This window comes from Telopea speciosissima, chromosome 2 (assembly GCF_018873765.1).
Source record: "Telopea speciosissima isolate NSW1024214 ecotype Mountain lineage chromosome 2, Tspe_v1, whole genome shotgun sequence".
NCBI lineage: Eukaryota > Viridiplantae > Streptophyta > Magnoliopsida > Proteales > Proteaceae > Telopea > Telopea speciosissima.
In genome coordinates, this window is record NC_057917.1 from 459,277 (window position 1) to 471,918 (window position 12,642).

General features: G+C 40.6%; 1 protein-coding gene across 1 annotated transcript; it reads left to right on the plus strand.

Moving 5' to 3' along the window:
* LOC122649687 lies at nt 1-11,044 on the plus strand. Its single transcript, XM_043842926.1, has 12 exons — nt 1-30; nt 776-833; nt 1,152-1,234; nt 5,983-6,168; nt 6,284-6,395; nt 6,478-6,511; nt 7,294-7,331; nt 7,450-7,484; nt 7,568-7,720; nt 7,915-10,370; nt 10,505-10,592; nt 10,704-11,044. Exons 3-12 carry the CDS (start codon nt 1,158-1,160, stop codon nt 10,768-10,770), a joined length of 3,246 nt encoding a protein of 1,081 aa, XP_043698861.1. The 5' UTR covers nt 1-30; nt 776-833; nt 1,152-1,157; the 3' UTR covers nt 10,771-11,044.
* The last annotated feature ends 1,598 nt before the right edge of the window (nt 11,045-12,642 follow it).

The window sequence follows — 12,642 nt, forward strand, 5'->3', positions numbered from 1 at the left end:
CCTTGAGAGCGAGGGCGAATCTTTCGTCTGGTAAGTAGTAAGTAGATAGTAGCTACCATGGCGACATCGAATGGAATGTCTATTATCTAGTGAGTGTTCTCAAGTTTGGATTTTTCTTAACTAAAGCCTTTTCTGCTTTCGTTACCAACTTAAGATCCGCCCGCATTGCCTGAATTCCCCTTCAATACTTCAAATCGGAGCACTGCATGCTGATGAGTCAGGACTTGCACCACTCTCTTCTTCTTCTTCTTCCTTCTTCCTCCATTGTTCCATTCCTCTGGGTATACCCCGAGCTAATTAGGTTTTTTTTGCTCCTGTTTCTGAAGCTACTGAGCAATTTCAAAACGCCCTTGCCAACCAAATGCTCTTCCACTAAATACTTCCGACTTAAGTTCTGCTGTCGGTCACTTTTGCTGCTTAGATTTGAGCTCTGGTTAGCACATCTTTGGAAGAGCATTTGGTTGAAGGTCTTCTACCCGAAATGGATTTGAGGCCCAAATAGAATGGTTTCAGCTCTGCATTTGGTTTCCTCGCCTTCTTTTCCTTTTCGGGCTTCTCCTTTTTATTTCCTTGAGGGCTGGTTCGTTTAGCAACTAGGAACTCAGATTCAGAATACCATATGCTGAATAATTTTTTTCCGGCTGGGTGTGCACTGAATACGAATTGGAATTCTTTTATTTCCTTACTGTCGTATATCCACCTATTATTTATAAATTAGGAATTATGATACTTATTCTGTTCTCTTTTTTTTTTTTTGGTTAAATCCTTGGACTAGTCTGTCTGCGAAGTTAAAATCTCCATTTAGGATTGCAAGCTTTTATGTGGGCATACTGGTATTAGCCTTTGTTAACTACAATTGTATAGTCTCCTCAAGTAACGTTCCCCCTCAATGTTTTTGTTCATTTTCAGCTTTCTGAGATATGCTAAAATGTTTCACCTATTCTCCTCCAATGAACTTCATTCAGGTTCAGCTTGATTCGTATGACTCAAGCATTCACTGGAGGCTTGGCAATTTAGGAGTCTGGATTGTTCCGGTTTTTCAGGTCGAAGTTTTAAAATATTGTCTTTATGTGGACCAGCATATAAAGCATTGAAGAGGAGTTTCCCTTGAATTAGGATTTCCCCTTTATTTTCATGTGCTCCTGATGCAGGCGGGGATGGCGACGGATGGAGGGATAGATTTTGATACACCACTAGACTATGCTGAGTTTCAGATTTCAGCAACTAAAAACAGGTAACTCTCCAGCTACCCATGCTACCTTTAATTACCATTATTTACTACTACTGCTCTCATTATCACCATCATTTACAACTTGTCCATAACGTAGAGAGTTTCAAGGGATCCTTGTCCAGAGATGATGAAAAAATAAATAAAAGAAAAGAAAAATTGCATGTATATTTTTGTTATGTTGACAGATCCAATTGTAAAAAGTGCGTACCCAGTGCACGAGGCTCCTGCCACTGTGGGGTCTGGGGAGGGTCATAATGTACGCAGCCTTACCCCTGCTTTCGCAAAGAGGCAGTTTCCATACTTGAACCCGTTAACACTTGGTCACAATAGAGCAACCTTACCGTGACAGATCCAATTGTACTAGATGCAAATCTGTCTTGGCAGTTCTGTAATATTTATCTTCAGATTAGTTATCACAATATAAATGTGATGCCTCAACAAATTCCAGCAAGCAAGGTATGCTTTTCTTAGAGAAACATACTAAAAAACAATGGTCTCTACCAAAATGCATGTGGATAGGATTTGAAACAACAGAGTAAATGGGGTCAGATCCTCTTTTGCCTGAAATCAAGGAAATATATATATATCTGTAGCACTATGGCAAGTGAAGTGAATTGTTTCACTATCACTTTTTTGCCCATATTTTTCATCTATGTTGTTCAATATTATGAGTGTAGTTATAGGAATTTCACAAACAAATAAGATCGTACAAAATCTCTACGAGGCTCCAACTCCCCCTCCCTCTCCTGCAGCTTCCTCTCCTCCTCCACATATAGGTCTCCCAGCCTCACCTTCCACAACCCCAGTAGCATAGGCCTCCCTCTGCAGGAATAGTGGAATACACAGCCAGTATCTGTGCTAGAACCGAGCAGTAATAGAAGCCGGTCTGGAATTGCCCCAGCTTTGGCTCCCTCTTTGTCCTCTCTGTCTCTCTGACACATCTCCCCCGCTCTCTCTGTGTGACTCCCCCACTCCCGCACCGCCTCTGCGCCCCCCTACCTCCACACTCCCCTTTGTTGTGAGCCTAATGCAAAAGTCGACCTCGAACCAGGGAAACCAGCAGGGGATCAATTGCAGCAGGATCGATACAATGAAAAGAACAAATTAAAAACTGCAACTCTTTTATTTTATTGGTACTTTTCTATTACATATGAAGAAGAACAAAACTAAAAAAAGGATTAGAAGAAGAAGAAGAGGATATAGAGAAGAAGGGGATAGGGGGGATGGGCTTTCTCAACCCTGGGTCTCTCACCCACAGCTATCCTAGCTGTTGAATTAAGGATATACTCCCATAACTGAGTGCAAAAATGCCTCAAAACTTCATTTAAAAATTCATTGTCTATCTATTACAATAAGGGGTTGCCTAATTAATGAAGTGGGCTCTAGCTTACAAAATTAGAAACTTAAAAATAGAAAGTAATGAAAAAGGAAACTACTAGAAGCCTCTTATAAGAGAATATTGAGGCTTGTACACCAAGTAATCTAAGACTTGACTAAGTAAACTGAAATAAAATTAGAAAGTAAACGAAAATAGAAATTTAATTAAATACTAACTAACTAAATCAGCAATAAAATTTTCCTTCTCTTGCTATCTTCATTGGGGCCTATAAAATCTCAAATATTTCCTTAGATTTCCTTCTCTATTCAAGGCTTATGGACCACAACACTGTTCATGTGAACAGTAGCTCGGGTACTGTTCATATGAACAGTAACGTTTTTTTTTTGAAAATCTGGTCTTGTTCTTCATGCTTCTCTCTGGCTGGGGCTGCCTTACGTGATGGTCCATCAAACCAACAAAAACTTGCAACATCATCAAACCAAGCTGCCTCTCAAAGCAGTTGAATCAACAACCTTTTGGACTTGTTTTGGGGCTTGTTCCTACGGGTATATATGGACTTGTGATCTAATCAGCTCTCCCCATCTTGAAAAAAACTCGCCCTCGAGTTTGGTAGAGTTATTGAATCAGACTTGCATGATGAATCTTCAATTGGAAGTAGAATGCAACAACCGTCGATCGTGTCTACCACCTCTCCTTATATCTGATACCAAATAACGCAAATCTGGTAGCAGTGACAAGCCCTCAAAATCTCAGCCAATTCTGATCGGGGGATGCTGAGATATGTCCTTCACAAGTTACAGCAGCAAAATCAGATCGCAGGGAGTAGCAGCAGCCTTAGGAGTTGATTGGGAATGGATTCTGATCTTCAGGGTATGTTCTCACATAGATTTGTTGCAGTCACAAGCAGCAGCAGCAATGGAGATCGAGTAGAGGTAGGAGAAGAAGATAAAAGGGGTAGGGGATGGCTCTCTCAACCTTGGGTCTCTCACCCACAGCTATTCCAGCTGTTGAAACAACGATTTACTCCCATAACTGAGTGCATGGATGCCTCAAAACTTCATTCAATAATTCATTGTCTATCTATTACAATAAGGGGCTGCTTATTTAATGAAGTAGGCTAGCTTACAAAATTAGAAACTTAAAAATAGAAAGTAAAGAAAAAGGAAACTGCTAGAAGCCTCTTACAAGAGAATATTCAGGCTTTTACACCAAATAATCTAAGACTTGACTAAGTAAGACTTAACTAAGTAAACTGAAATAAAATTAGAAAGTAAACGAAAATAGAAATTTAAGTAAATAGTAACTAACTAAATCAGCAATAAAATCTTCCTTCTCTGGCTATCTTCAGTGGGGCCCATAGAATCTCAAATATTTCCTTCTCCTTTCAAGGCTTATGGACCCACAACACTGTTCACATGAACAATAGGTCGGATACTGTTCATGTGAACAGTAACTTTTTTTTTATTTTAAAAAATCTGTTTTGTCTTATTCTTCATGCTTCTCTCTGGGCTGGGGTTGCCTTAGGTGATGCTCCATCGAACCAACAAAAACTTGCCACATCATCAGACCAGGCTGCCTCTCACAACAGTCGAATCTACAACCTAGCTGGGCTGGTTTTGGGGCTTGTTCCTGCGGGTACATATCGACTTGTGATCTACATTAGAGCCCCTGCTCTAGCCCCCTGGGTCTCACTACTCTTGGACTATTCGATTTGCAAATCATGTTGGGAGAAATATCCTGCAGGTACTGGTCCACTTATTTTTTTAGTATTAATGTTGTTGATGTAATGGACATATCTACCATTCTGCTTGTCTGCACTTTCAAAGATTCCAAACGAATAACTTCTACAAGGGAATAAGAATGCATCGACATGATCATCCAAGGGGACAGATTGGTAATTGATGTTGCTTTCCAGTCAGAATTCGAGATCACTCGATCACCAAAAAATTACGGATCGGTTCTCCAAACTCTCCCGCCAATATTTGTCGCCAAACCCGATCATCTTCAACCGATTGTCTCCATCATATTAGATGCCACAAAACAGAGTCTGAGGAAGAAGGGACGCTAGGATGTGCATCCCATCCTCAACATCCACCCAGCTTTGTGATCCCAAGCTCGGGCAGCAGTGGCAGTGGCAGCGATAGCAAAGAGCAAACATGTGGACGGGTTAGCACCATAGTTGTCACGGCGTCACGGCGATCCAAGTCGGTGGAGGGGTGTCACGTCGATATATCGACATGTCGCCCGCCATGGCGTTGCCATGGCGAGCATGTCGTTGCCATGGCGAGCATGTCGACCATGTTTTATTTTTTATTTTCTCTATTTTTAATGTGTTAATAGATGTATACTCAAGCCATGTTTTATTTTTTCTCTATTGTTTCTCAAGTTTTAAGAAGAAAATTCAGAAATCGAAGAAGAAATCGAAGAGGGAAAGAAGAAATCGAAAGAAATCGAAGAGGGAAAGAAGACAGGAAGAAGAAATCGAAGAAGAAATCGAAGAAGAAATCGAAGAGGGAAGAAGAAATCGAAGACAGGAAGAAGAAATCGAAGAGGGAAAGAGAGACAGGAAGAAGAAATCAAAGAGGGTCGCCATGGCGTAGGTCGCCATGCAGCCCTCTCCAACGCCAGGACGCCATGGCGACGCCATGACAACTATGGTTAGCACTTCCATTTGTTTCTTCTTTGTAACGAGAAAGACTGAGTTACAATACGGTTGTGGATGGTGGGTTGGATTTGGGTTTTGAGATTTGCACGTGCTGCCATGCCGGCTAGAATCCACTGAGAAGAGAAGTGGGGTAGAGAAAGATAAAGACTTGCAGAGGATGGAGAGAGAGAGAGAGGGTGGGTGAGGGTGGGGTACAGTAGGGAGGGGAGTTGTGGGGAAGGGGGTTCAAGGAGGGAACAGAGTGGGGGGGGGGGGAGAAAGAGACATAATGAGGGAAGGGGTGCTCTGGGAGTTGTAGCGGAGGGGTAGAACGAGAGAGGGCAGAGGGAGAGTCGGAGGGGATAGGGATTTGCTACAAGATTTATTTAAAATGAATTGGCAAAACTACCCTTCACTCCAACTCAATATAAAATAACTTATAAGGGTAAACTAAAAATAGTGAAGTGAACTACTTCACTATCTGTAGTGACGAATAGAAGGACCCATATATATATATATATATATCATGCTTATGATTAATTTTTTTATTGCTGGTGTTTTATGGTTGATAGGGGAGAGGAGGATCGGGTTTTTGAGGGTTTGGGAATCTTACCCCACATCAAGTCATCAACTGAACTCAAAATGCATTAACATCTCACAGATGCTTTTATTTTGGATTCTCGTGCTATTTTCTCTTGATCTTTCTGTAAAGTGAATTACATTTTTTGAAATTATTCAGGGATGTTTTGATGTTTATTTATTATATAGGTATGATGCATTTGTTTGTGGCAACAAAACAGTGGAGAAATTGGCTTCTGGTCTTCTGGAACAGCTTGTACTGCATCTACCAGAAGCAAAAGATGCCCACTCCAAAGGAATGGTTGACAACTTCAAACTTCTGTTGCCTGGAAATCTCAGGGGCTCAGCTTGGTTCTCCAAATCTACTCTTTTGAGGTTTGTGAAACACAAATATTGATTGCATTTTCATTTGTTTTCAACTTGCGTTTTTCTGGCAAGAGTTTCCTGTTAGGTTTATTTCTTTAAAATTGACTACTTTCTTTCTTTTCAGGTTCATCCATATTGTTGGTGCACCTGAATTATTAGAAGCCGCTAATGCAATTGAAGATGAGATGTCTCAGCTGGAGGAAGCTAGGAGGTTTCATCTCTCTCTGTACACACAGGTAACAGCTTTGGGACCTTCTTGACCAAGTTAACTCTCATTTTGCACTGCTCATCAGAAGTAAGTCCGTTTACCATTCTCAGGGTCATCAGGATCATTCCAGGAATTCGGAAACAGGTAAGTCATTTAAATTAATACCTTCAACCAAAGTGCATCGAAATTCCAGTTCAGTTAATGCATATCCTGGCTTCTGAAAGATTCTATATTCACTCTGAAAGCTCTTATATATTTCTGTTGTTTTCTTTGTCTTTGCTGCCTGTGTTGCATAAGATGTACGAGAGGGAGAGGGAAGTGGGAACTAAATAAACAAATTATATACTGGATATCCCCTGCCATATCTCAAATCCTTTTCAACACCATTTCTGACCAACTCATTTGGCAAGGAGTTGTCTGACTGATGCACCAAATGGAACATGATGTTCAAAGAGGATGCAAGGTCTCTAACCTCAATGATAAGCCTCATCCCGCATTAATAGGCTTATGCTGTAATTTAGTGATCAGTAGTTGGTAGCGTATGCTGCCTTGGGCTCTTCATTCATCAACACAGTGAGTTTCTAATCAATGGATATATCAACCTTCATGTACTGACTTGGCTGCAAGTTCAGGCAATCTCTTCATGGTATAATGTGAATGGAGAGAGCCATTCAATTCATTAGAGAGTGTTTCCTTTCAGATTTCAATTTCAGGATGGATTTGTGTGAAATGCCTTGTAATGAATCTTTGCTTCTTCTTTTTCCCTGAGATGGCCTCAGGGATAAATTCTCTTGCAGGCTAGAGTTGATAGTCTGAAGTCTGTCCTTGCTACAATTTGTATTTCAACTCTTCTCTGGTATTCTAGGTTTTCTTTTCTGAATACTTATGAGAATAAATTTGTGATTCTCATTTTCCCCTTTTTACAGATTGCTGCAATCTGGAAGACTCTGAACTAACTATGAAAGTAAATATATTTTTTCCCTTGCAAATATTTTAAGTTCTTAATTTTTATTAATTAAATGTAAGAATTCATTCTGTACTTATCACTTGTGCAAATTCACATGACTTCTGGCATTTGACAGCTTCAGAACCAGAATACATCATCTGATGCCACAAAGTATGTCCTCATAGTTGATCTTGATTTTTAATCAGCAAATTTTCCTTGGAACTTTAATCTGAACTAAAAAATTGATAATCTAGGAATGAACTTCTGCGAGCGATGGACTTGAGACTTACAGTGCTAAGCCAGGAGTTACTTTCTGCTTTCAGCCGGGCTGCAGATGCCACATGCTCCACTAAACAGATTGCTAATTTAGTAGCATTTGCTGAGCATTTTGGAGCAGTAGATTTAAGGTACATCAGCTAGAAAATTATATTTGGAATGGAAACTATCTTATTAAAAAAAAAAACTGTAGAAACCTACTGGTGCTATAGTTTTCTCCTTGATATTTAATTATTTTTAAAATCACTCCTTGAATTTCCTGTTCTGTGGATTAGAAGCACTTAAGATGCCTATTTTTTTTTTTTTTTTAAAAATTAAATTCCAGGAAATGTCTGTTCAAGTGTTTGACATTGAGCCAAAAGAACCAGACTACTGCTTCCCAACTTGAGCAGTCAACATCCTCACCTGCTTCATTGAGTGACAGAAAAATATCAATAGATGGAATAACTCAAATGTGTACTCCAGTAAATAAAGATAAACCTGTGATGTATGGTGTCTCCCCTGCAAAAGTTGCGCAGGTGGAGCGTCAAAGCTCATCAGAAAGTGAAAAATCTTTAAACTCGACTGATGAAGATCAACCATCTATGGAAAGAAGTCGCCCTCTCATAAGATCTGCATCACCTAGAAGGTCAGCATCTCCAATGCGAAGGATCCAAATTGGGAGGTCGGGATCACGGAGGGCTACCGCTCTGACCATTAAGAGCCTTAATTATGTTCCTGCCAGGGAAAGGGTACCGTCTGTTAGAGATGCCATTGGAAATAGCAGTGAAGAGGAAGAATCTGATCAGCCACCGAAGAAACCTGAAAGTAGCGCACGGAGGATGAGTGTTCAAGATGCAATCAATCTTTTTGAGAGCAAACAGAGGGATCAAAATTCAGACATTCAGAAAAGGAGGGCTTCATCAGAGGTCTCTATTGGTACAAACAAATCTGTCTTGCGAAGATGGAGTGCGGGCATGGGGGATTCCTTGACCCAATGCCCATCAGAAAATGCTTCTGCAGGCCCTAATCAGTTAACTGCCAATAATTTAGTAGTCAGAGCAATTCAGAACAGTTCAACGGGCCCAAAGCCAGAATCGGATTCAAGTTCAGATCATGTCAAGACAACCGAGGTAGGTGCACCGTTTGAAACAGGGGAGAACAGAAAATCAGATCCATCCGATGATCTGCAAGATAATGTGATAGACCTCGCAGAAGAAACTCATGACAAGGTAACGGCCTCTGCTGAATGGAGTCGACAAAAGGAGGCAGAGTTGAATCAAATGATGATGAAAATGATGGAGAGTAAGCCTGCAAGAAACCGAAACATGGAAACTGGAAATGGCAGAAGCCCAGAACTTCCTACTGATCTGAGGGATGGCTTTTATGCGAAGCTCAGATGTGAGAATGCTGGGAAGCTAGCAGATAAAGAAGCACAATTCAAATCGATGCAAGAAGTCCTTGACCAAAGAAAGGCTACAATGGCCTCGAAAAATGTGCGTGCCATGGTGAAAAAAGATTCCTTGAGTAACCCTAGGCAATCACAAAAGAATTCATCTCCATCTATGCATCCCAAAAAGGAAACCTCCAAGCCTGCCATTTCAAGAAAAACCTTGCCTAATGCTCCATCCCTGCCCGCAACACGGAAGTCATGGCCATCAACACCATCCACAAAAACCACTAGGACAACATCAACTAAGAATGCTAATGAGATCTCCCCAGCTGGCACTACACCAACTCGTCGGAAGCCCCGGCCTGCACCATCACCAGATCAGCCAAGCCCCAAAGTGGAAAGATCTCATCAACAACAGAAAAACGTAAAGGGGAACAGGACAGAGAATAAGCAGCACGTAGTGAGGAAAAGTGACAAAACTGCAAAAGTGAAAGTTCTGCCTTCTGGTGATGATTCTGGTGGAGTGGCTCAAAAGAAGCCTAGTTTCTATAACAAGGTGAACAAAAGAAGTAGTGTGGTTCCAGTGGACTCAAAACCTTATCTCCGTAAAGGTTCTGGAGCAGGCCGTGGTGTTGGTCCTGCTACTATCAAAACAAAAGCTTCTCAGTTTGATGAATCTTCAAGAAATAGTGGGAATGTGATCCAAGCCCAAGAGGAGGTGGTTAGTGTAGCTGCTGAGCAGCGTCAGGAGGGGGATATGATTCCACCGGTAAGAATTGATGCTAATTTCAAAGCAGAAGCTTTAGTGGATGACCAACAAGAATGTAGAAAAACAGAGAATACTGATCAGTTTGTTACTGAAGGTAATGATAGCCCCCAAAAGACCTTAGAGCTTCCTGTAGAAATTCTAGCTGATGAGGAATCTGGCATCTCATCCATTGCCTGGGTGGAGATGGAAGACCAACAAGTACTGCCTGTGTCATGTACCAGCAGCCTACCGCAAAATGAACCACCGGCAAGTGTTGCACCGGTGGCTTTATCAAGTCCACGTGTCCGCCACTCTCTTTCACAGATGCTGCAAGAAGACTCTGGTGAACCTGAAATAATTGAATGGGGAAATGCTGAAAATCCACCAGCTATGATCTACCAAAAGGATGCACCCAAAGGACTGAAGAGGTTATTGAAATTTGCTCGAAAGAGTAGGGGGGAAGCAAATGTTACAGGTTGGTCCAGCCCATCGGTCTTCTCTGAGGGAGAGGAGGATGCTGAAGAACCTAAAGCTGCTAGGAGGAATGCAGATACTCTACTGAGGAAGGCTGCCATTCAAGCAAAAGGCTTTGGGAAACAGAAAGACACATTTACCGAAACCTATGATAGTGGAAAATCATCTGCTCATGAGCTACTGTCTGGTATATTTCCTAACACACCTACAATTATGATTTTTAATAAATCTTGAAGTTGCTGTGTACCTTCGGTTTTGACAATGTTTGTCTTTCCTTGGGCCTTAAGAGGCACTAATAATCTTGAAATATTCTTTTTACAGCTCAATCCCATAGAGGCAAACTCATTCCTCAATGTTCTCACAAGTTGCAGGAGGGTCACATTTCAGCTGCAGCTACTTCAACTAAAGCTAGTAAGTTCTTTCTAATTCCCACCCACCTCCTGAAGGTTGTTCTTGTCTTATTTTAATCGTTGGTTTCATTATTCCTCTCTCTCTCTCTCTCTCTCTATCTGTTTCCAGGTACAAGGTCATTCTTCTCTCTCTCAACATTTAGGAGCGGCAAGTCAAACGAAACAAAATTTCATTAGTTCAGGCAAAGGGTTTCATTCTTTTTATCTATCATCTGTTGTTTTATTTGGTATGTGTCTAATTACTTTTTAAGTATGAGTCTGCATATGCTGTCAGTGGAGTTATTCTGTTAATGCAACATGATAACAAGATTAGAGATATCCTCCCGCCTTACGTTTGGAATGTTCTCTCTATAACCATAATGCTAGAAGTGGATGTTATGTGATTAGGATGTAAAAACATTTATTAAAAAGTTAATGCATCTATAGAATATCCGACCCTTTTGGTAATCTAGATTTGTTATGATGTGTCCGGTTATTATGTCTCTTCTGGTGCTCATTTGCCTAGGCGTGTGAAGCAATTAGTTGTTGAGGATAGGAGGTGATCCGTGGCCGTGGGGAAGAGGGTTACAGCACGTGAAGCCTTAAGTTTTCTATATTTATTTGTGAGACCTCCCTACCACCTTCTATACATACACTATCTTACCATATTGATTTTGTTTCTCATTTTGGGATTTAACTAATGTATTATGATTTTACAAAGGTAAATTATTTTTGTTAGTGGGCAAGACTGGAGTACCTCTAGACTAATACCATGTTTTTCCATGTGGAAGAGTAAGTAATATGGCAATCTTGATTGTATAGATATCTAGAGAATGGTGTAGATTAGCAAAGTCAAATTTCAGACTTGGATTTAAAAAATTTAGTCACCCATGCATTGACATATTTTCTTGGTACTTTGAGCCGCCCATATCTTTTTAGAAAAAATTTCATAGGATTTTCTTTCTGTACCTTATTTTGTCACTTGGCCAATTTTGTTTTGGCTGAAACTTGACAATGAGCAGGGGATCTTTGTGGTTACCAGTTCTAAACATTTCAGCTCTATGCAATCATCATCTACCATTAGGCGCAAATATGTAAGTCTAGAGAAATTCTCTAAATCTGTTGGACATTGATTGAGGTATTAAGAAGCTGAAATTATTACTGCTTGTTTATGTGATTTGATTTAGCTCAACCCGTGTTGATGATGCACATCTAATTGGAAAAAAGAAAAAAAGAAAAGAGAGGATGGAGAGACTTGATCCAATCATATAGACTTGAAGTGGGTATATCAATAGAATCTAGAGATGAGCGGGGGAGCGACAGAGTTAGACAATCACAAGCATGATGGTGCTGAATTATTTATTCACCTGTGTTTCCCTTTGGATAGTCCGCCGTGTTAGAGCTTCTGTTTGATATACATATTGTTTCCTCTTTCCTACAAGGTTAGCCTTTTAGAGGAAGCGGTTTCAACATGGTATCAGAGCAAGCAGGGGTCACGGTATCGAGTCTCCCTGGGAGCGGGCAGGTATTGAATTATTTATCCACCCGTGTCTCCCTTTTGATAGTCCGTCGTGTTAGAGCTCCTGTTTGATATATATATTGTTTCCTCCCTTTCCTACAAGGTATGCAGGTTGATTTTTCATACTCCACTCCCCACTCTCCACTCATTTGGATGGTGGAGTGAGTATTAGGAAAATTAAAAATATAATTAGTTGAAACTTGAGAGGCGTCACTTTGAAAGGAAAAAAACCAAAACTCATCTGTTTCTACTTGAGCGGAATTAAATCCCAATGTACTCTCTAACCCCCCCCCCCACTCACCCACCCACCCTTCTTACCTTTTCTTTCATGAAAGGTTATGTAGTCAGTTTTGATGAACTAATAAATGAACCTTGAATAGTGCCAACAAAGCTATAACGAAGAAGTTCACCATCCACCTAGAGCAAAGGAAGAAGGAAAAAACAGATCTTTCTATCTTTGTTTTAATTTATTATTGCGAGAGGGTTCTCTTCTTTGTGCAAGGGGCATATGGAATACACCAATGAGTGCTGAAACAGTTTCATACATAAGG